This window comes from Cryptomeria japonica, chromosome 9 (genome assembly GCF_030272615.1).
Source record: "Cryptomeria japonica chromosome 9, Sugi_1.0, whole genome shotgun sequence".
In the NCBI taxonomy this organism is placed as follows: domain Eukaryota; kingdom Viridiplantae; phylum Streptophyta; class Pinopsida; order Cupressales; family Cupressaceae; genus Cryptomeria; species Cryptomeria japonica.
The window spans coordinates 716,392,186-716,415,256 of record NC_081413.1 but is presented as its reverse complement, the minus strand read 5'-3'; the positions used below and the strand labels follow the sequence as shown (position 1 = coordinate 716,415,256).

General features: G+C 36.0%; 1 protein-coding gene across 1 annotated transcript in view; it reads left to right on the top strand.

Moving 5' to 3' along the window:
* The first annotated feature begins 1,132 nt into the window (after window positions 1–1,132).
* The window catches only part of LOC131035274 (dihydrolipoyllysine-residue acetyltransferase component 1 of pyruvate dehydrogenase complex, mitochondrial), a 199,419-nt gene continuing 177,480 nt past the window's right edge, over window positions 1,133–23,071 (top strand). The window contains exons 1-2 of the mRNA XM_057966946.1: window positions 1,133–1,632; window positions 7,568–7,624. Of these exons, the coding sequence (XP_057822929.1) occupies window positions 1,526–1,632; window positions 7,568–7,624 (164 nt within the window). The 5' untranslated portion in view covers window positions 1,133–1,525. The remainder of the gene's footprint in view (window positions 1,633–7,567; window positions 7,625–23,071) is intronic.

The following is a 23,071-nucleotide window of genomic DNA, read 5'->3' as shown; positions in this document are numbered from 1 at the left end:
AATCTATATGTTTTCTATTTATTGCTTTTAATTGTGTACATATTTGTATTATTAATTTTCTCAACAATCATTGTCCACTCCATTTCACTAACAAAAGAGACCTAAAGTGCATACCAAGAATTATACAAAAAGGTTGAACACGAGCCTTCAAATTTTGGAGAGTGTTTTACTAATTGACCCAAACAACTCATTACAATCTAAAGAACCAACATTTAGTTACTATACAATGCTAAGGAAAATACTTAAATGATTTATGACTGATGAGAACACATTAACAATGAAATAGGAAAAGTGCACAATGCATATATAAGATTTTAGATTAAAATTTAAAAGAGTTTTGCTAGAGTTTTGAGACACAAGACATTAAGAAATTAAAGGAATGCACACTAAAAGAATTATGGTTTTACACTATTCAACAAGAATCAACAATTTATATAGTTCTACTACAAATTATATAATTATAGATTCCTAATATCTTTAACAAAACAAGCAATTTGTTTTTTAAAGATTTGAATTTTCATTTAAAGATTTGAATTATACATTCACAAGACTTTCTATGCTAAACATAACAACATCCCTCCACTCAATGAGGTTAAAAGGAAGACATAAAAAAATAACAAGTTATTGAAATGATGCTACATGAAGGCCACCATGGATGCCTCTTCTTTGCCTTACTTGTCACAACATTTGAGCATCTGTATGTGCCATGCATTAAGGGAGAAAGAAATATTACCTGAACACATTTAATCCCACTTCTAACCATTAGTAAAAGACCCATTTTGAGGTCAATATCTTTTAGAGAGTGAAGAACTTGATAGTCTTGTTGAGGACTAACTTGCACCGACTTCAGTATAGAACATGTAAATGCAAAAAGCCAAAAGAAATATAAGAAAATAGAGTTTGTGTCTTTTGCATAATTGAAACACCAAAAACAAAAAATACTTAAAACTTACAATAACATATAAATAAAATACAAAAATTAAAAAAACAAAACAATTATTTAAAAAAAAAGAAGATTAAATTAAATATTATAATATCAACACTTAAAAAAGCAAATCACAAAATTTACTATCCCATATACTATCACCTCAAAAATCTTCTATTCTATTCTAATTTGTCCTATTTTAACCCTCCCAAATGGGCAAAATTTCCAAATTATAATGACGAGCTTCTATTGTTTGGTCGTTCCTCGATTGTCTAAGGGGATGCCTCGTGTTTATTGATGATTGGAATTCAACACTGAACTGTCAGCATGTGTTTTTGGTTTTGAACAGTAAGGTTATAATTCTCAAAACACAAAACAAATCTAAATTCCCTTCTGAACGCAGACCGCATACAAAATTCACACTTGTCTCATGTTAATGTTAGGGCAAACACAATCCTGCCTACCTACCCTTATGTTATAATGGACAGGCTTTCGAAATGGCCAAAACGTTTGAAAGTTTGCTGAACAGATGACCAGTCGCTGAAAAAATCACAATTAAAAGAAATACAGAGAGATTGAAAGGGCTAATCCTCTGACGTAATGGCATCTACAGCAATCTTGCGCGATCGCCTTTCTGATATACTGAAATTAGGTCTCTCTGGGATTCGATCACGGGCTTATTTATCTACAAGAAACATTTTCAGCTGGTTAGTTTTTCTTTAGCTCTCTTTCTCTCTAATTTATTTTTGATATTTTAATAATCTCAATTTGCAGCTGTCTTTGAATTTGTATTCTCGCAATCTGCTATGATTGGAACTGATTTTTCATAGGACTATTTATATCAAACATGGATCTCGTTGTATAACCTAACATCCTACTCGTTTCCCTGTAATGTGTAAAACTTTCCGAATATCCTACTGACGAACCTTCTGTAGGTTTACCATGTTCCGTTATGTATCTTATGGTCATTTTAGTTTTTCTCTTATAAATTCGCTCAATAAATGGCGTAGTTATCACAAGATTGTCAATCATGATGAATTAGATCGCGTGAGCTAAGTTAGTATATAAATGCACATTATGCAATATTGAGCATTTGAAGAACTCCAAACTAGGCTCTACATTGCAACAGTCCTTGCAATGTGTGACATGAAATTGGGATTCATGCATCCCATTTCACATTCGATGTAGTATTAATGCAAGATGGACATCTTGTTGTATATCACTTGGAAACATTCAGTGACTTCTTCCCAAGATACGCAACCTATGAGAAGAGGGCTGTTTGTATTGAGTTGGCCTCCATTCACTTCTTGTTAACAGTGCTCAATACTTGAGACGACAACACTATGAGTTGGGTTGCACAGTATTTTTTACATTAAGAATTCATGCTATAGTTATGTACAATGCCATTTAACAAGGACAACAGGTCGAAGGCTTGTATCTGTCTGACAAGCTTCTCTCCAAGCTTGGGCATGACACATCTCATGGTAGGCATGTTATTCTCAATTAGCAGGTCATTTTGTAGTAACTATATTTTTTGATGCATTTGAACAAAATTTCTATTGGCTACACATGCTTGAAGATACAGAGGCTTACATCAAGTTGTTCCGTGTAACATTCTGAAACCAGTTACCTAGAAATTTTGTGTATCCTCTTGATTTTCAGTTCAACTAGACCATGTGAATTTGTTGTCGTGGATTTCTTAGTTGACCAAACATTGACATGACTGTAGTTGTTGTAGTCGATTGTTTCTTAAAGATGACAATTCTCGTTGCATGCAAAAAGATTATCAATGTACCTTAAATAACCAAACCTGTTATCCAACAGGTTTGGATACTCTTGAGTTTCCTCTTGCCATTGTTTTTATTGAGATCCAAGGTTTGCTATTCACTTTTGCCAAGCTTAGAGAAATGTTATATGCACATCTGTATAGATCAACAACATTTATTCTCAGACCGATGGAAAAATTGAAATGGTTAGTCGTATCCCAGCCCAGCTATTGAAAATGTACAGTAGTACTCATCTTTGCACTGGGAATGATAACTTGGCATACATCCAACATGCTGATAACATGGCTATCCACAAATCTGTGGGACATAGTCCATTCTAGACATCTTATGGGTTTCAACTCGGGGCACCTCTTAACAGTGCTTTTCCCATCCTTATAGTTCCACAAAGTAGCTTACAAGCAAAGGAATTGGACAAAGTGAAGAATCCCTTGAACATATTCATCAGCAGTTTCAATAGGTTTTGACTTGCCAACAACAGAAATGCAAGGAATGCTATGGTTCCAAGCTATACACTTTTCAGATTGGTGGCAGGGTCTGGTTGCATCTGAAAAAATAGCAATATAAAGCTCGCTATTTTAAGATTAATCCACTGCAAAATGTTCCTTGTACTTTATCTCACAATATTGTTGAGGACACATTTGTCCTATATCTTCCTCAAGTATTCCACCTTTGCTCAAGCCTTTTGCAGTTCAAATTCATTAGATTTGGATTTTGCACATCGAGTTCAAAACAGAAGGATGATCTCATTGAAACCTCCTCTACTTTCTCCTGTCATGGCAATTATTAGCTATTTGGAGTTGTGAATAAGGAGCAATATGCAAATAAATCTGAGGGATATGCTTCTCTGCATTTCAATATTCAGTTTCTGCAGGTGACCATCCATGCAGTGGATACCATTAATTTTAAAGAATGAGTGAATGCTTTGGGCATGCTTGTGTGATTTGCCACCCCATACTTAGTCGAACCACAATCAGGTTGGATTCATAGCTCCAAGAGAACTCTTTTTGAGATTTACAACGTAGCATCACTACAGCTTTGCACTTTGCATATTTTGCAACACTTGCAAAGAACACTATTAGGTGCAACTCATTTGTCTTGGCTCTATGTGTGCAATATGACAACATCGAGTCACTAAAGTAGCACATGTTTTTAGTAACTGACTAATTGACATTTCATTTTCCAGATTGGTTTGAGCACTGAATCAATTGGCACAACACTATTAGGTGCAACTCATTTGTCTTGGCTCTATGTGTGCAGTAAGACAACATTGAGTCACTAAAGGAGCACATATTTTTAGTAACTGACTAAGTGACATTTCATGTTCCAGATTGGTTTGAGCACTGAATCAATTGGCACGCTAACAGTTCTTGGAAGTCAAACATCTTGTAACTGATTTAAAGATTTTATAACTCTATTCCATACCATTTGTAACAAGTTGGACATGGTATAGACTCCATCTTTTGTAGCTAATTTCTCGATACCATATCTTCCATCTCTGGGTTGGCCCATAGGACGTTTTTAAGTCCAACATTGTAAACATATGCATAATTATCTTGTTTGTCATTAATTGAAGAGCTATATTTGTATTCTTTATAGTCATTGAATGTATAATGGTGCTTCCACATTTGATCTTTATTTTCCATCACAAGTTTGTATACCTCATGGGTTAATTAGATAGATCAATCCCCTAAATGGTTTGTGCATTATCCTTTGTGCCACTCCAAGGCTCATCATGGATCATAAAATCTGTAACAAAGAAGCCTCGGATTGATGTTGTTAGAAAAGATAATGAAAGATGGTTCATATTTCCAAAAGTGACACAACATTGTAGTTTTTTACGAGAAACGTTTATTGTTCTTCAGGAAACAGTTTTGGGAGGACTGACAATGTTTCTGACAGGGTTTCCTTGTTATCTGTTGTTCTCAATATTGAAATTCCTAAGTTACCGGTTCGGGTTCGGGCACCGGTTCGGGTTCGAAGAACCCGGTACGCCGGTACGGCAAAATTTTGAAAAGGGGTTTGGGTTCGTTTGGGTTCGTTAGTACAAAAACATGTAAATTATATATATATGCAACCTATAAGCATGAATTAAGATTAGCATGTCACATAGCATCATATAGACAACAAAACCAACATAAACTTGTAATCGTAGCATCATGATCATACCATAACAGCATCATATACATCAAGTCTAATATCAAAATGATAAAATATTCAAGTATCATTGTTTCAACTTTCAACAATTTAAAGTTTGATCATTAAATGGATTCAAACTAAGAACATCCAAGTTTAATTTTTCAAATTGAGGACCTGGATTTTGCCGGCAACGCCCCCAACGGGGTCAAGGGGCAGCGCCCCTTGCGGGGGTCTGGGGGCAGCGCCCCCAGCGGGGTCAAGGGGCAGAGCCCCTTGCGGGGTCGAGGGGCAGCGCCCAGGGCGCGCTCCCTGTCGTGGTACAGGGCGGGGTTGAGGGGCAGCGCCCCTGCCGCCAACACCAAATCACAACCTTCAAACCCACACAGAACTCCATGGCGTGCATCAGTTTTCTATTTTTTTAAGACGTCTAATTTTCTGCTTTTTAAGGTTATAACTTTCACTTTTTACAACGCGGAATTGAAAAAAAAATTAAATCTGCATTGTTTTTTGACTTTACGGGCCGCCCAGCCGCCCAAGTTCGACTGGGTCCGCCCAGGTTCGACTGGGTTTGACCCCGGGTTCGACTGGGTTCGACCAGGGTCGAACCCACTCTAGGTTTTTCGAACCCTGGTCGAACCCAGGTCGAACCGGACCCGTACCACGGACCCGGTCGAACCCGGACCCGTACCAGGAGGGGCCAGAGGCGAACCCGGTAACTTAGTGAAATTCTGAAAGTCATGTTTTCCTAGACGTTATAAGAAGACTTTGGCTTCCATAGCCTTAAACTAATGAGTATTTTGAAGTTATCTACTATACATACAAATAAATAATAATAGTCAATCTTGCATTGCGAACCTTCTTTCTAAATTGCATGCTAGCTTCCGAAAGATTATGTGGTACTTGCAACCAGTACATCCCACGATTGGTATTTTAAGGGTCATATCGTGGCAATTATTTGCTACGCCTATAAACTGGAATGGTTTGTGCACTACAATATAAATGCAAAGACATACAAAAATTAGTGGGATCATACAATCAGTTAGTTTAAGATCTTAGATGTCTTACAAGAACCAATTGAAAGCTCTATAAAGAAAGAAAATTCAACTCGAAACTGATATTTAATGACCAACAGTGTACATAAATATTGTATTGTATAAGTGTCGAGTGGACCATGCCATGTGCATATATTTAGTTGTTTGCCAGTGCAGGTACATATGCCTATTTTTGTTTATGCATGTATGTGTGTGCCTGCTTATTGTATGTTTTGAATCTGTCTATCTATCTATTTGTTTGGCTGCTTGAATCTGTGGATCTATTTGTTTATATGTCCGGTGTCTTGACTTTTATCTAGATTAATGGAAGCAGTTTATACTTAATGGTTTTGAAAGTAGTTTTTTTTGTAAAATTAAGTTTGGAGTTATAATAATTATCCAGAACATGTATGTGACAGATGAAAATTATGGAAATTGGCAGATCCCATGCAAATTTTCTCTTAAATCTCCATGGTAACAGTGCCCTATATAACTAAAATTCATACCAGGTATCCAACATTTTAAGGAAACCCATTAAGTAGAATGGCCATGGACATTAGGAGCCCTTTCCTAATTTTTTGTTGGAAACTCTGTAGCAAGAGATAATGTAGAAAAGTAATATTGACTGATTGAAAAGAAAACTAGAGATCATATTGAGATGGGCAACTCAACAGTGTGAAATCAAGCAAGACATCTTGCATCTAGGTCATCTTTAGTTTTAAGAATGTGTGAAGTGATAATTTTTTACAGAATTTAATGAAATGGGACTTGATTGTTGAAAATGGAATGTATGGGTCTGATAGCTGGGTTTAATAGATAAAGGTTATATATTTTAGTTTGGGATGTGAGAAATTTCAGATAAGTACTGGTCTTGTGTTCACTTGAGATTCATGTTTGAGGAACAAAAATAGTCTTAAGCTACTGTTTTTGTTGTCGGATAGTGTTAGATATATGATAGTTTGGATATTTGTTGAACGTGCCAAAAAAGAAACTTGATAAGGATAGAGAACTTAAATTTTTCATTAAGATTATTTTAATGGAAGAGTAACTGGCGACCTAACAAGTGCTGTTTTAATTTTCTTCAAAAGGGAAATGCACATGATGTAAAACAGAGGAAGCAGTTTAGGGAACACCAGTAGAAAGAAGCTGTTACCCAAAACATGTATTTTGATTGCAGTATCGAATGTTAATTTGTATTTTTTTAATGAGTTGGAAATTTTTTGTTTCTAATCTATTGGAGGCAATTGAATATACTTTGCCCTAATCCAAATGCTTCTTTTAGAATCCTGGCGAGTTTTTAATTGATATTTGTCTGCTTATGAACTGTGTACTATAACCAATCCAAGTATGCCTCAATTTTTTTTAGGATCTTCATATACATACTAATAGTAGCTGCATATAATTTTTTATAACGTTGCAATTTTCGATCAAATATGCATATTTTTTTATTATTTGTTGTCATGTTGGATAAAACATGCATCAGCAAAAAACTTATCGTATTTGATATGCTCGAAATGTTTTATTGAAATGGTATATAACCTTTGTTTCCATTTTGTGCTCATAAGAAATTGATATATTCTTCAAGAGTATCATTTATTGAGCTTAGGTTTCCCAAATTTCTTAGAAAATATGTTTCTTTGCTTTTAACCTTTTCTTTTTGTACTCATTGACTGTGGGCATTGTTGCAGTTCTGTTGCAAAGCAAAGGTCTCTTTTGATCCATGATCAACATGGAATTATTGCAAGGTACATTTTCTTCTTTTTTCTTTCGTTCAATTTATTTCAATTTGGAAAAAGAACTTGACAACGTTAATTGTTATGAATTGGAATTATTTATATGTTTTTAATCTTTCTACCAAAAAAAGCTGGATACTTGAGGTGATTAATCAAGTCCAAATTATCCGTTAATAATTTATTGTTATAAAGAGATGGGTTATATTACAAAAACTCTTGTCAGATATGAAGCACCTTGAGAATATCATGTCCATGTGAGCTTTGTAGACAAGCTCTCTACATCTAAAACTTTGTTTTGGGTGCAAATAGGACATGTTTTGGTATGGCTAGAGAGGAGGACCAAATTTCAAGAAACAACATAGGGGATGGAAGAAACAAGGACAATACCAAAGGGCAACATGAGAAGAGGAACGATTAGTGAGGGACAACATAGGTGACAATAGGGCATAAAACACAAACATATTGATAGTGGGTCTAGTCCTATGGAAATGACAAATTATAACTTAGTGATATAAAAAATTAAATAAGCACAATCCAGATATGAAATCACAGAACTTGCAAGACAAATATATAATTATTTTCTCATCAGTTTTAGTAATTTAGGGTATACCAAAAGATTGAATTTTTCTTTTTCAAGTTATGGTTTTTTTAATTCTTTTTCATATCTAACAAAAGGGAACATCTAGATGAATGGCAACTTATATGCACCATTACCTATCATGCACAACATATAAAACATATACAAGTGCAAGCTGACATGTTAATATTCATTTTTTGTAGTTCTTCACTATATTATCAATTTTGCAGGCTAACATGGGTACAATTTTGATGAGGCTAGAGACTAATAAGCTATAGCTATTAGTGAGCTATTTCTTCCAATTATTGCAACTATTACCATTTATATTTCTTAATAAATAATACATGGTTCACATGTATGATCTGAATTTGGTTCAGTAGTTCGGTTCAGGAAGGTTTCAAAGTCAGGCACATGCTATTGGTTCACTTGTAATAGTGCTACAGGCATTGTACAGGTTGCTACAAGCATTATGCATACTTATATAGGCATCATGCAGGCTGCTACAGGTGTTATATCATGCACCCTAGAAGACATAAGGTCACTTGAGGAGTATTTCTTGATCCATATGAGTTATAGGGACATTATTCTTCTGTTGAGATTGTTGTTGGGATGATTATCATTGCTTTCGGCAATATAGTGCATGTGAGAATGAAAATGTAGCTGGTGTATGAATGGAGAAATGTGCTTACAAGTCTTTGGCAGTGGTCTGGAACATTGTTGGAAGATTTGTGGCAAAAAGCATTAATATCTTCACTCATTTCAGAATGGTTCTGGCAGTTATTATTGTTGGAAGTTGCTGTAGGGCAAAAGAACATGAAAGGGATGGTTTTGTTTTTTGTTTGGTGGCTGTTTAGCTTCCAAAAGGGTCATATTTGCTGTGTTACTATGTCAGGTTGTGTTAATGTGGCAACCATTGTTTGAGTGCTCTGTTATTCCTTTGGATTCTCTGTTGGCCATTAGGGCTGGAATCCAGATCATTTGGGTTTCCATGTGGATGTTTGGATGGTTGGATGGTTATGCAAGGCTGGCCAATGTATTCTAGGGAAAGCAATCCATTTCCCATCAATGCAACACTAGAGAGGAATAAAAGGTAGTTTGATAATTATTATGAAGGCTCATTTGGCTGAAAGAAAGCTCTTATTTCTGTATTAAGGAGATAGATAGGGTGTTCTAGGGTTTTTGTAAAGTTGCAAGGGTAGAGTGAAGACAAGGGAAGTTGTATTGTGATTTTACAGACCTGTAAGATCATTTTAATGGCAGGATCTCCATGTAATAGCACTGAATAGTGAGATTTGGATTTTTTCTACCCCTTTTGGTTTTCTCCAAATGAATTATTGTGTTTTGTAATTGTATCTAGTTATTTTCTTGTTTACTGATTATTTTATTTGTTTCTTTGCAGTTTCACACACAATATTACTGCTACAGTTAAGGTCGAAGTTTATATGGCAGTCTGTAGAGAGTGTAGATGTTGCTAACATAGGTTTTACATTTTATGATGCATCACTACGATTATCAATCCAGCCATTATGGATTAAGTACTTAGGTGGAGTTCGTTTTGTGACGCATTAGAAAATTTCAGATTTTATTTCTGATCTGAAAATACAAATTTGCTCAAATGTAAGAGCAACCCAGATCATCAGATAGTATTACATGTCTATTTCAAACATACCCAGAAAATGCAGCATTGAAATAACTGGAGTTGTTCAAATTTGCACTTTGGCACTCCCAAATTGGGCGCCACACTTCAAAGACTTATCTAAAATCCATGCAGGTGATTAAGCAGGTCCAAACGCCTCAAAAACAGTAATTTAGAACCTTGCAAACCCTAGTCACTCAACAAGGAAGGTGTGCGACCCTGCATAAAGAAGTATGGCCAGCCTGTAGAAGAGTATTGTTGATGTGTTTTTTAGGCACATGTGAACACAAAATAAAATACCATAGGTATCTTATCCTCTCTTGAACAAAATCTCTCAGATGCTGAAGATTAGCTTAAGGATCATTCGAGACAACTCCAAGGTTCATGAATGTAGGGTCACTACGTGTGGATAAGCTCATTGGTTTGATGTGATTATGCTGGAATCACAAGGGGACTTACATTCGAATGCCTGAATACTTGATTTGCTGGAACTTGATCATCTGATATTTCAATTGGGCGATGCTCTTTGTCCTAGACTAACTTGAATTGAAAAAAAATGGCAAAAGACGAAGGGTTGAGAGAATCTATTCTAATCCTAAGAATGTAGGAAGATGAGTGAATGATTAGATGGAATCCTACTGAGCAAGGTCTCACCATCGAAATGAACAATTTGACACAAGCTCAGTGCAATCTTCTAAGGATGTTTCTAAGATGTTTGAATCAATATCATCAAACATTGATCGCCATTCAAATTAATGCATAAGCAATGAGTGTAGAATGATTCGAAGTTAAGCTCATAACATTCCAATTGACCACTCGCTACCTTGCGGTAGCAGCAGGCTGCCATAAACCAACACACAGCGCCCCAAAATAAATTCGCTTTTTTTTTTTAATTTTTTTTTTGTTTAAAAAAAAAAAGTGTTATTTAATAATAAATAATAATATTAATAATAATAGTATTAATATATATATATATATATATATTAATATTAATATTAATATTAATATTATTTTGGTTATTTGTTTTATTTTATATTTTTTTTTGAATTTTGGAAAAATAAAAGTTATTGTAAATTTTGGGAATAAATGTGAATTTTGTTTAAATTAAATATTATATTTTTCCTTTATATATGTAATATAATATAATCATATAATAGTATATTCGATGAATATACATTTATATGGAAATTATATTATATTATTATATATATACATATTCGAATTGGAAAGTTAATTTAGATTATGGTTATAGTCAATTTGGGTAAATTATAATTTAATCATAATCAAATGATTGGGGGATTAAATTTTAAATGTGGGTTTAATTAACCTTTTTAGACATGTGACTTCATTGTTTTCCTCATATTAATATAGATGTAATTTCTTTATTTCTGGAGAATCTTTATTGCAAGTATTTTATGCTTTTCGACTGCTTTAAGAAAAGATTGCCTGTTTAGGACCTTGTGTTATAGTAATTGCAGTCAAGTTTAAATGTTGTTGCAATTTTGGTGAGTTGTCATTATGTCGTATGAAGTTTACTCCCTTAGTCAGGTGTTGTTGTTTTAACCCGGTGGATGTGTGCCATTGTGTGTCATGTTTCCAAATGGTCAATCCTGGGTTAGTGATTGTGAACCCTTCACCTGTGTTATGTTAGGATTATTTATGGCTGTCAGTTTCGCCATAGAGTTCTCATAGAGAGGTACCTTTCCTGTTAGTGTCCTAGAAGAGAGAGTGGCTTTCGAGTGGGGGCCGCACTCGAAGTGGATGGCAGGATAACCCTTCGGAAGTCAGATAATAAGTGATAACCTAACAATTGATTAGGGGGTGGGTAGTTATTAAATTAATTAAGATATTGTACCCCGCACACGGTTGAGTGCTTGTATAGGCTCAAGGTGTGTGGGAAGGCCTGGAATGGCAAACCTACCGCCTTGTCTTCACGAAAGGTTGGTAGGGTCCGCATGATGCTTAGATGGAGCCGGGGGTTCAGGAGAGATTACTAGGATAACCCAAGATGAGGGCCGGGACCTATGGAGACCTACCTAGGGTAACCATCTTAAGCCATGTGATGACACTCTCTCTTTAGGGTCACTAGTGTTTTGTGAGTTGAGTCACTTGAGTTCTGCGGAGTCATGTGTACTGTTGTACTTGCCTTATTGCTTGCTTGAGGGTCTTCAGCTATCTCCTAGCACTGTGGGGTCGTTCCATTATGGGATCACATGGTCGGGTGGTAGTGCCACTTCCCATCGGATATCTTGGTTCTTACCTTCTTGCGAGGATCGGCTTCATTGGTGGTTCTTGGTTCGTGATTCTTGTATCAGCTTTTGTTCGAGATTATTGTACAGTTGTGACCATGTGGTCATTGCATTTTAAACTTTGTAACCTTGGATTTGTAACCTATGTACTTTTATTGTTCTATTGAAGCCCTGTAATTTATGGAATGTTGTAATTTGAAATTCAATGGAATGTATGTTATTTCAGTTATCCTTCATCTTATGTATAAATGAATCATTGGAAGTATAAATATTGTAACTCTTTAAACCTATCTATTTGGAATCAGTTTTTGAGTTTGAGTTAATTATCGTAATTGAATTTCCCTAATTGGATGGATAATTGGATTAACATTGTGATGTAGTTTTAATTTGAAGTAATCTTCGTTGGTAACCCTTTAGGATGTCATTGTTAGACTTCCGCTTGTGTTATTATACGTGCAATGTTATTATGAATGTACTTAAACTTTTAAAAAAAAAATTGTTGCACTCTTTTGTTGCCTTGTAGTGTTGCATTTCTTTAGGGTTTCTGGTGGGGCATTACACAAGGTGCTCTTACAAGCAGCAAGAGGCTAGTGGTATGGATTAGGTGGATTCCACATAAATACATTCAACAAATTCCTGCATTCAATCTAAACAACATGACAGCAAATTGAGAAGCAAAGACCATGCGAGTTGTTGAGGTAACAAATCAAATTCACCATAACTTCAATGAAATCAATTGTTCTTTACAACCATGTTTGGCAACAATCTTTGCCTTCTCCTACTCTAACTTCTATTCTAATTGCTATTCTATTCTTTCCTAACTATTAGCTATTATCCAATTATTAACCGTTAACTATTATCCTTTTCAAATGAAGAGCCTGAGCTTTTTATAATGCTTTCAATATGATTCAACGACTCACATCAATTTGAGATCAATGGATGAGATTTTACAATGAAAACCCTAATTAGGGTTTGTTACAACAAACTAAATTCGGCCAATGAGAAAATTACATTCCATGAGTGTGGACCAATAGATATCAGGGGTAGGTGCCTCAGAGTTTGTGCTATCACTCATGAGCTTGATTCATTGAATTTGGATGCGTTGATGTGGGCTTTATTGATTGGAGGAATGGTGATTGGAACGCTATCTGGAATGCCACTTCACTTTTGCACTTTGCATACTTGAGTTGATTCACCATGAAGGAATATCTCTTGATACTCAACATTATCTAGCTTTAGCGATGATGACGGTGATCTTTTATCTTTGATTAACTCTTCTGAAACTATTTGCTGGAATGCCTTCTCTTGTGACTTCTTTCATGTTGTTGATGTTGTAGATCATGTCTTCACGCAAGTGAATGCTTCTTGTTTGATCTCCTTATTTTTTCCTTCATTTCCTGCAAAAACAAACAAGCAAGTATCAAATACACTTAATATGTAAACTTAATAAGATCATACAAAGAGAATTCGCCCTTAAAGTACCCTACATGAAGTTTGCTTATCTCAAACATGAAGTTAAAATTCACTCATGTAGCTTTTGAAGATGAAGATCGCTCTAGTTTATTGATTCATGAAGTACTCTTATTATGAACTTCACTTCATTTTGTTGATTCATGACGTAGCTTGAAGTCTTAGACTCATGAAGTAACAACTTCGCTCTCTTTGTTCAATACATGTAGTAAAGAATTTCATTTGAAACTTGCTGCTGCTGAAGTTATCAACTTCGCTCATCAACACCAATTCATGAAGCTGGAAGCCTGCTCCGAAACCTTAGCTCATGAAGTTAGTATGTCTCTCTCCTTGCTCAATACATGAAGTTGTAAGATTGCTCGAAATCAGTAGCTTGTGAAATGAAAACTTCGTTCTAAATCATGAGTGCATGAAGTAACAACTTCTCTCCAAATTGGTGAAACATGAAGTTGATTTGATTATCTCTTCTATTTATATCCAACTTCATTCACAAATCGCTCTACTTAACAAGATCATGAACTTTGCTCCTCTTCCTAAACACATGAAGTAGCAATTTCGCTCAAAACTCTCAACTCAAGAAGTTACTATGTCACTCTTAGTTGCTTGAACCCGAAGTTCACTCCTTTCTTCTTGAAGTTGAAGTTATAAGATCGTTCTATTTCGCTCCTCTCAATGGAATCATGAAGTTCATTTGATATTTATATCTTCATTAGGCGATTATCTTTTCTTATTCAATGTTGCTCATGCTTATGGAATTCACTCTCCTTGGTGAAAACATGAAGTTCGCTCATCTTTCCTCCAACATGAAGTTAAAACTTTGCTTACTTCTTTCAACTCATGAACTTTGTACTTCGCTCTTCTCTCTTTGTGCACGAAGTAGATCATACTGCTCTTCTTCCTCAATACATGAAGTGAGTATTTCGCTCACCTCTTCTAATGCATGAAGTTAGCATTTCACTCATATCCTTTCATACACGAAGTTGGTGAAATCGCTCACCTTCTCTTGAACATGAAGTTGGAAATTTCGCTCCAAAATGTAAACTTGTGAAGAGGGCAACTTCGCTCCACATAAGTGAAACATGAAGTTCGCTCCTAAGTGCTCAAAGGTGAAGTTCACTCCAAAGTGCTCAAAGGTGAAGTTTGCTCCAAAGTCCTTCAACATGAAGTTCGCTCCTAAGTCCTTCAACATGAAGTTTGCTGTAGTATCCCTTGCCAAATCTGATTGAAAATTTCTGATTTAAATGCTCAAGGAATAGTGTCAAACACTTGTCATGAAACTTTTGTATTTGCTGATTGTGGTTTCTTTTTGATATTCTGATTCATGAGATGATAATATGCATTCATTGAACTCAAAAGGTCATACATCAAAGTCTGAAACTAAATGAGAATGCAATGTAACACCTACCACTAACCTTTCAATGACAATGTGTGACTGAAATCATATGAAATATGCATCTACAACTGTTAGACATTTCTACGAACATTTGGCATGCTTTCTAAGAGACCAAAATGCACTTACAGCAGATTGTCTTTAACACAAACACTTGTCATACATACATGTAATTCCCACGTGCCAATGAGTGGTACTAACAGCAATAAATGTAGCCTCCAACAATCTGAAAATCGCTCTTCAAACCCCTTTGAATTTTTGTAGATTAACTCTTCTAAAATGCATTAGTAATGTAGCGTTTACTATTCACGGGTACTGTAGCGATTTACTGTTCACGGGCACTGTAGCAGCAAATAAACCCTCTGTATGATGTTCTCAATCTGCCATATACATATGCCCTCAGCTATGCCAATAAATCTGAAAATAAATCTCTAGTCAGCACAATGTCAACTTCTGGATGAAGCCAACCCTAGGAGCAACTTCAGATGAATATCTCACATCCTTAGATTGCTGATGCAATGAAGTCTTCACGTTCTCCAATGCCGATACTCTGGACAAGCTGCAGAAACCCCAGCTTCTTCTCCAAAGCCAAGAGACAAGTCTTCTCATCAAAAATAACAATGATCAATCTCCCCTTCTCTTCTTTTTAAAAGCCTTATATATATTTCCCATGAAGGTTCGATTTTCTCCAATAAGGCATTAAATCAATTAATGATATTAAATGACATTTAATGATATAATATTTTCACTTTGTCATTTAATATTTCACCTTGGTAAAAGAGCCACAATTAATTAATTAAATGGTCCCCTTTAATGATACTTGGACCCTTACTTAAGTTATAATATAAAATTATATTATAACTTAATAATATAAGCTCAAAACATTAATGTTTATGTAAACTAAATAAACATTAATATCTCCATTAATACTCAACATTTTTGAACGGTGTCTAAACTGGGAGCTGACATGATGAAGCTGCATATGACCATACCCCTTTACTAAAAATAGAAGGGGTCCATCTCTAACATCTCAAACTTGCTATAAATAGTAAGTATAGCAAATGAAGTCCAAATGATACCAAACGAAAGCCAGATCAAAACACACTGAACTTTGGAGACGATACAAGCCTCAAGAGACCCTCTATCCATACTCATTAGCCTACAAGGGGTAGAAATAGGCCAATCCCATTGAATATCTGATGTCAACTAAAAGGGGACATCTCATTCGCTCCAAAGTCCTTCAACACGAAGTAAAAAAACTTCGCTCCTCTCACTCAACTCTCGAAGTAAGAACTTCGCTCCTTTTTTGCAACTCCTTAAGTTGGAAATTTTCGCTCCAAATCCTGAACTCATGAAGTAAAAAACTTCGCTCCAAAACCTCAACTCATGAAGTTCGCTCTTCTCCTCTTGAAGTCGAAGTTCTCTCCTCTCCTCTCCAACATGAAGCTGTTTGACAAGTTAGTCTCTCCGTCATTATTCATATATGGAATATAACATTTAAGTATAAGTGAACTTATACTTTAAGTTATATTCCATATATATTGTCAGGATGTTTGAGAGTGGTTTCGGACCTCCAGGAGTTATAATGCAAAATCTAGTTTTTGGAGGACTCTTCAATTTTCCAGACTTTGTCAAATTTCAGGACACTTCAGGATCAAGATCAGGATAACATTTCAGACTTCTTAAGGCGAATTCGCTTTGACCTTGATGTAAGGGATGGGGCCTACAAGGACATTATGCATTCAACCAAGGTTTGATTTAGCAACTAGAAGCGTGACCGGATAGTACACAAAAAAAATCCTAGGAATGCTTTAAATAACCCCTAATCACTCAATGGACCTGACCTCTTGAGGAGACCCACCTGGCTTGATGACCTTTGAGAAACTCAATCCCTTCAATGCAAAGGCTAAGACACTAAAACGACCAACAACAAAACTAAAAGAGCCAACCCCAGAAAGCAAAAAGTGGGGGTCCCCATTTGCAATGGGCGATTTGTGAATACCTCACAACAAGTATGACTAGGAAAAAGAGACCAACAAACACACAATAACCTCTGCAATCTCCTTATCAGCCATAACAAATACTATCCAACACTCTGAAGCTCTGAGAACTGAAGAAGAAGAAGATATCAGACTCCAATAATTCCTAGCTGTGATCTTTGTGTGAAATTACGAAGATGTTCTCTAGAGTATATCTCTCAATAATGTGGAGAATGCCGCTTGCAAGGGGTTTCATCCTCACAAACTTGAGAAGAACAATCTCCTCCAGGAACAACAACAATATCCAAAATATCAAACTCAACATAAGAGAAATGAGCTCCAACTTTCTCTTTTGTATTTTCCTTGAAGAGGTCAGCCTCTCTCAAATAACCTTTTTAAAATATTAAAATAAAATAAAAGACTTCATAAAGTGCGTTCAAATCTCCAAAAGGCCCCTTTATTAAATATTTACATTGCTGTAATGCCTCCTAATGGGATCCTCTTATATTCTGTCCTAGAATCACAATTTTAGTGCATAGAGAGAACAATAAGAGGACACTAATGTCAACCTGCACAACAAATTAGACAACATTTCCATCATGTCATGATAGAACATATATTCGTCAGTCCTAATATAGTGGAAAGTGTATATGAAGGATTCAACAAACTTTCTTTCAATACACCTATCCTCATATGGAGCTCAAGGAGAATCACACAAAGTGCCTTGAGTCTATCCCTCTCCAACAAGCCCAAGAGCACCAAGGACCTCATCAACTTGGCCTCTTGGCCCACACTTGGGGTTTGCGTACCTGCTGGAGCCTAGTGCTCTTGCTTCCTTGTATTTTCCCTCCATATTTGGATGGTGAGATTGTAAGGTATTACAAATTCCATCATATAATTTACTTAATCGTCATATGAACAGTTAGTGATAGAAAGGCCTTATTAAACTGTCATACATATTGCAGTCTATATTAATATTACTATTAAATTCCGCATAAGAACATTATCAGGCTTCATATATTAAGCATACATATTCAGCTCATCCCCATGCATACCACCAAGAACAAAGATGTTACTGCCTGTAACTTAATAACAGTTTTGATCTGATCTGATCTGATCCATGGTGATGTCACTGGATGCCTTTGATTCCTTTCCTTTATATCTCTCAATTTGAGGGAAAGGTAACACCTCTTCATCATGTATACCCTTTGGCAAAAGACATGCCCTTTCCACCATTAGCACCCTTTGAAAGAGTGCAACTCTTCATTCTATCTGCCCTTTGAAAGGGACACAACCTATCATCATCAGATCTGCACTTCTGATTCCAATTGTCCCCTTCTCAAATGAGGTTCTCTTCTCCCTTTTATATCCCACGTTTGAGGGAGTCACAACTTTTCCTTCCATGTCTTTTGACCATTTATTAACTTAACTAAATTGTAATTATATTATTTTATATTTTAATTTAAATTTTATTTTTATTCTTTAATATTTTAATATTATTATTATTTATTAGTAAATTCTATTTCAAAGTGGGGACATCACAATTGCACTTTAATCTTGGCGCCCAAATAGTCTTTATATAAATACTAAACAACAACAAAGTTAAATATTTAATTTAATTGTATAAAATATTAACTCATCTTTATTTAAAATAAAATCATCAAACTACACCAAATATTGAGCCAATGATATCCATTGCTCCCATTGACATGTCTAAAATAGAAATGTTGACAACTGGCTTAGTCAATGCCCAAAATTGACTTACTAAAAATAATATGGGAAAACTCATCGGAAATCACTCCAAAAAAGGGCGTTACACTCATCACAACTGTTAGAGGCCAAATAAACATCTAATATTTTTATTCCATTGAATCAATGCCTCCAAAGTTCCCTAACCCTAACTCATTAGCCTACAAAACCAATTGAATAGGTTAACGATCCACCCTATCAAACAAGTTAGGAAGGGGACACTACAGTCTGCTCTTCTCGAAATTGCTTGGATCGTTGTTTCACTTCTTTGATGTGGCGTGGAACTTCATCATCAGATATAGCAATTTGGTGATGCTTCTGATTTGAACGAACTCAACTGGAATGAACGGGACTGTAAAGGGGAAAGTGTTTAGAAAGATCTAAATCTATTCCTAAGGGCAATGATAACAATGAATAGTGCTCTGGTGGACAAATTCCAAATAAACCAAGCTTTGCTTCGCCAAGATAAACTACAACTCCGCAAGAACTGGTGCGATCTTCTAAGGATGTTGAAGGATTTTCAAATCGAGAAAGTGATTTGAATACCCAAAATGGCACAATCCAAATGATTGTTCACAACCGAACTTAGCACAAGTTTAGTGGCTCAGGCTAACTTTACACTGCAACTTACAATCAACAAGATGCAAAAAGTTTGAACCATAGAAATTCATCAGACACCATTAATTTATCCATTGAAATCAAAGCACTTTATCTAACAACTGAGAAAATAAAATTCTACTATAAGTGAGGAAGGTGAAACCATGCAAGTTTTGAAAAAATAACTTAAGTGGACAACATCAGAGAACAATGTTTCACTGTTATTATCTCAAAAACTTATCGCAACAATTTCATACAAAGCTCCCTCCCTTTTTACGAATGAGGGGTCACCCCTTTATATAGGCTTCTGGCCTTGGCTACATGCAAAACCCTAATTAGGGTTTCTCCCTAAAAGATTCCCCACACATGATGCAACAAGCTGGGAATCAACAATAAATACCTATTATGCCCATATAGAATTAATTCCATCCCATTACAATTAATTACATCCCTGCCAAAAATGGCATTCATTGTGCATTGAATGCACCATCATCCATCAAGGTCGCCCAATAAATCATAAATACAATAAATATGCCTCCATGCAAAATCGGCCTATGATGCCATAAATGCATTATCATCTCTTGAACGTGACGACTGCATGCAAAAAAAAGAATCTGCCATAATGCCTTAAATGTGACAGCTACATGCAAAAGATGCTCCATTAATTCTTCATGCGTTGATCCGGCTGCCACTTGGCGAGAAACCCTTGGAGAGTGAAAACTTTATCTGGGAAGAATTTTCCTAAGATTTTGAATTTTCCTTGCCTTGGAGAAGATTTTCATCAATTTTGCACATTTCCTATTTTTTAGGAAAATTTTCAAATTAGGGTTCCATAGTCCAGGAGAGAGAAAATTCACTCACAACTCCAAATCTATCATCATTTTGAAATTGGGATGATTTTTGATGCCCGAAAATGGATTTTTCAAAATTTTTCCCGAGGGGGAATTTCTTGTCCAATTCATCCTTGATTTCTTCCTTGCCTTATAAATTGTTTTTTTCATCTTCAATTCATTCTAGCGTGGAATTCATGTTGTGAAGGAATTCTCCTTTGGAAAGAAATTTGTTCCTTGCTGTCCAACACTTCATTTCCAACTTGGGTGCTAAAAACACATGGTGAAGGAATTTTGCTTGAGAAGGAAAAATCCTCCATACCCTTCATTTGGTGCCCATTCTTGACCTTGATTCTACTTTACCACTGAGGAAGGAAATTCTTCATGCCTTAGCCGATTTTTCACGATTTCCAAGAACTATGTCCTGAAGGAAGGAATTTCCAACACTTGGTCAATTTTTCCACTTTCCTGGAATTCTGTCCCGAAGGAAGGAATTTTCAACACTTAGTCAGTTTTTCACTTTTCCAAGAATTCTGTCGTGAAGGAAGGAATTTCCATCACTTAGTCAATTTTTCACTTTCTTCACAATTTCCAAGAACTATGTCCTAAAGGAAGGAATTTCCAACACTTGGTCAATTTTTCCACTTTCCTGGAATTCTGTCCCGAAGGAAGGAATTTCCAACACTTGGTCAGTTTCTCACTTTTCCAAGAATTCTGTCGTGAAGGAAGAAATTTCCATCACTTAGTCAATTTTTCACTTTCTCGTAAAGGAAGGAATTTCCATCATGTTGACGTGTCTAAAGTCGCATCGCTGCAAACTCCATCCGGCCAACGCAGAATAGAATGTACTCGCTGAGTATCCTATCCTTTCTTGAGATAAGGAAATCCCTAATGCTGGTTTTGTTGATCAAACGGGGCGACCTCAAGGTTTTGATTGTCAGGTCTTGATTGTCGGATTACTTAGTGGTTCAATGTGTTTTGCTGGAAACACAAAGGGGACTTACGGTGAGATGGACAATTGTCAGATGAGTTCCCTAAAATTCTAACAGTCTTGTTATCGGTTGATTTCAGTTGGATTGATACTAATTCAACATGGACTGTGGGGTTTCTTGGTTAAAAAAGGAAAAAAAAGAGGGATACGGAAAAGAGATATAGAAAATCTAACTATTTAACTAAGATAGCTTGCTCAAGAAAAACAGACAGACACCTCCAATTAACCAGATTTAACACTTATCAGCTATTTAAGCACAACGTTTGTAAGAATCTAGTGCGATCTTCAAGGGAAAATAAGTTTTCATGCTATTAAACATAAATTTAGAATTTTATCATTCATTCATTAACTGTCTAATAACCGAACTAAGCATATGATAGGGTTCAGATTAACCATGCAAAGGGAATGACAGTCAGTCAGTCCTTAATGGTATGAACAACGAGGATTCTATCAGATGTTTATCCTAAAATGCTATTGAAAAATAAATGACATAACAAAATAATTTAAATAGTGAAGGAGGAGACCATGCACTCACAAATGAAATGAAAACAACGTTAATTTTCCATTAATCCTGTGTAAATTTTGCCAGAGCTTCAGCAACAATCCTTGAACTTCTTACCAAAATGAGGGAAAACCAGTCCCTTTAAATAGATTTCCCAAAATAGATGAATGGCCAATATCTAAACTAAACAAGTGGCCTAGATTCATTTGTACAAAAAGGGTACCCATACCCATAAATGGAAGGTAAATATCAGCAACCACCCAAAGGGGAGCAATAACTACCTAAAGAAAGGTAATTAAAAACCTATCCATAATAATTCAAAAAGTGCACATGCACAAAGTTTAAAGTTTACAGTTGACTTGGCAGTTAAATATGAACTTTGGCCAAAAAATGCTTTTTCAATTTTAAAAGAAAAATATATTTTAAGAAAGCACTTTTTCTTTTCCAGCTTCATATCCTCTTACTAAAAATTCATCCTCGCCATGCAAATACTCTTTCCAAAGGTCCCGACTTGCTGCACGTTCTTCACGAACATACTCTTGGAACTTGATGCACAACTGGAACAACACCTTGAACTAAGGCATAGGGGGATGACGTATTTTATACTACATGCCTTCCAGATAACGATCTACGTGCTTCAAACCATCCTGCGAGCTGGATCGATGAGCCTCAAAACACAAAATGTTTGAATGTAGTTTGCCGGCAAAATCTAGGTCCTTAGTGGAGTAGGCGATCTTGTCTGTTCTCAATCACTTCTCCCAGTCTGGTTGCACTACGTCATCAGACAGGTCATTTTTCCAACCCAAAACCATTGATCAAAGGATTGTCTTGCCAAGTTCCTGCATGTTCTTCAGAATTCCCTCGCATGCATCTTGCTCTTTGTCAATGATTTCTCTTGTCTCATTCTTCATAGTGATAGTCCAGTACCATTCTTTAAAAATGTTGATGTCGTGGAGGTCTAGGATGGCGGACAATGTAGGAATCTGTGCTTGGGTCCAGAAAAGAGCTCTTACGAGAGGAAGAGTTGTAGCAGCTACCTCATGGATTTTGAGGCATTCCGCTTTACCTCGAGCAACTTGACCAAAATGGTCTCTCGGTGGTGGGCCATTTCTTTTATCTCTTCAATGATTTGTTCTCCCCTTTCTTTAATGCCTCGCATCCATTCCTTGATGGCCTTGGCAGTATCTCGTACTCCTTCAAATTCTGTAGTGGTCCTTTGCGCTAATGCTGTAGGAGGAATATGGGATTCGGGGCCATTATGCAATGGTCTCAGGAGTTGATCAATGTACCCCTCGGCCTGCTCAATACGAACTCGATACATGTCTTTCTCAGCAGTTATCTCTTCGAGTTGTCTGAGCATGTTTTGCACGGAGTCTTTGAACTCCTCCCTTTCCTATTCCTTGGTGGCTCGTCCGATTGGGACGGTTGTGATGTTATAATCAGCCAGTGTAACTTGATTTGCTGGCTTATCGACAGGCGGGGTGGCGAT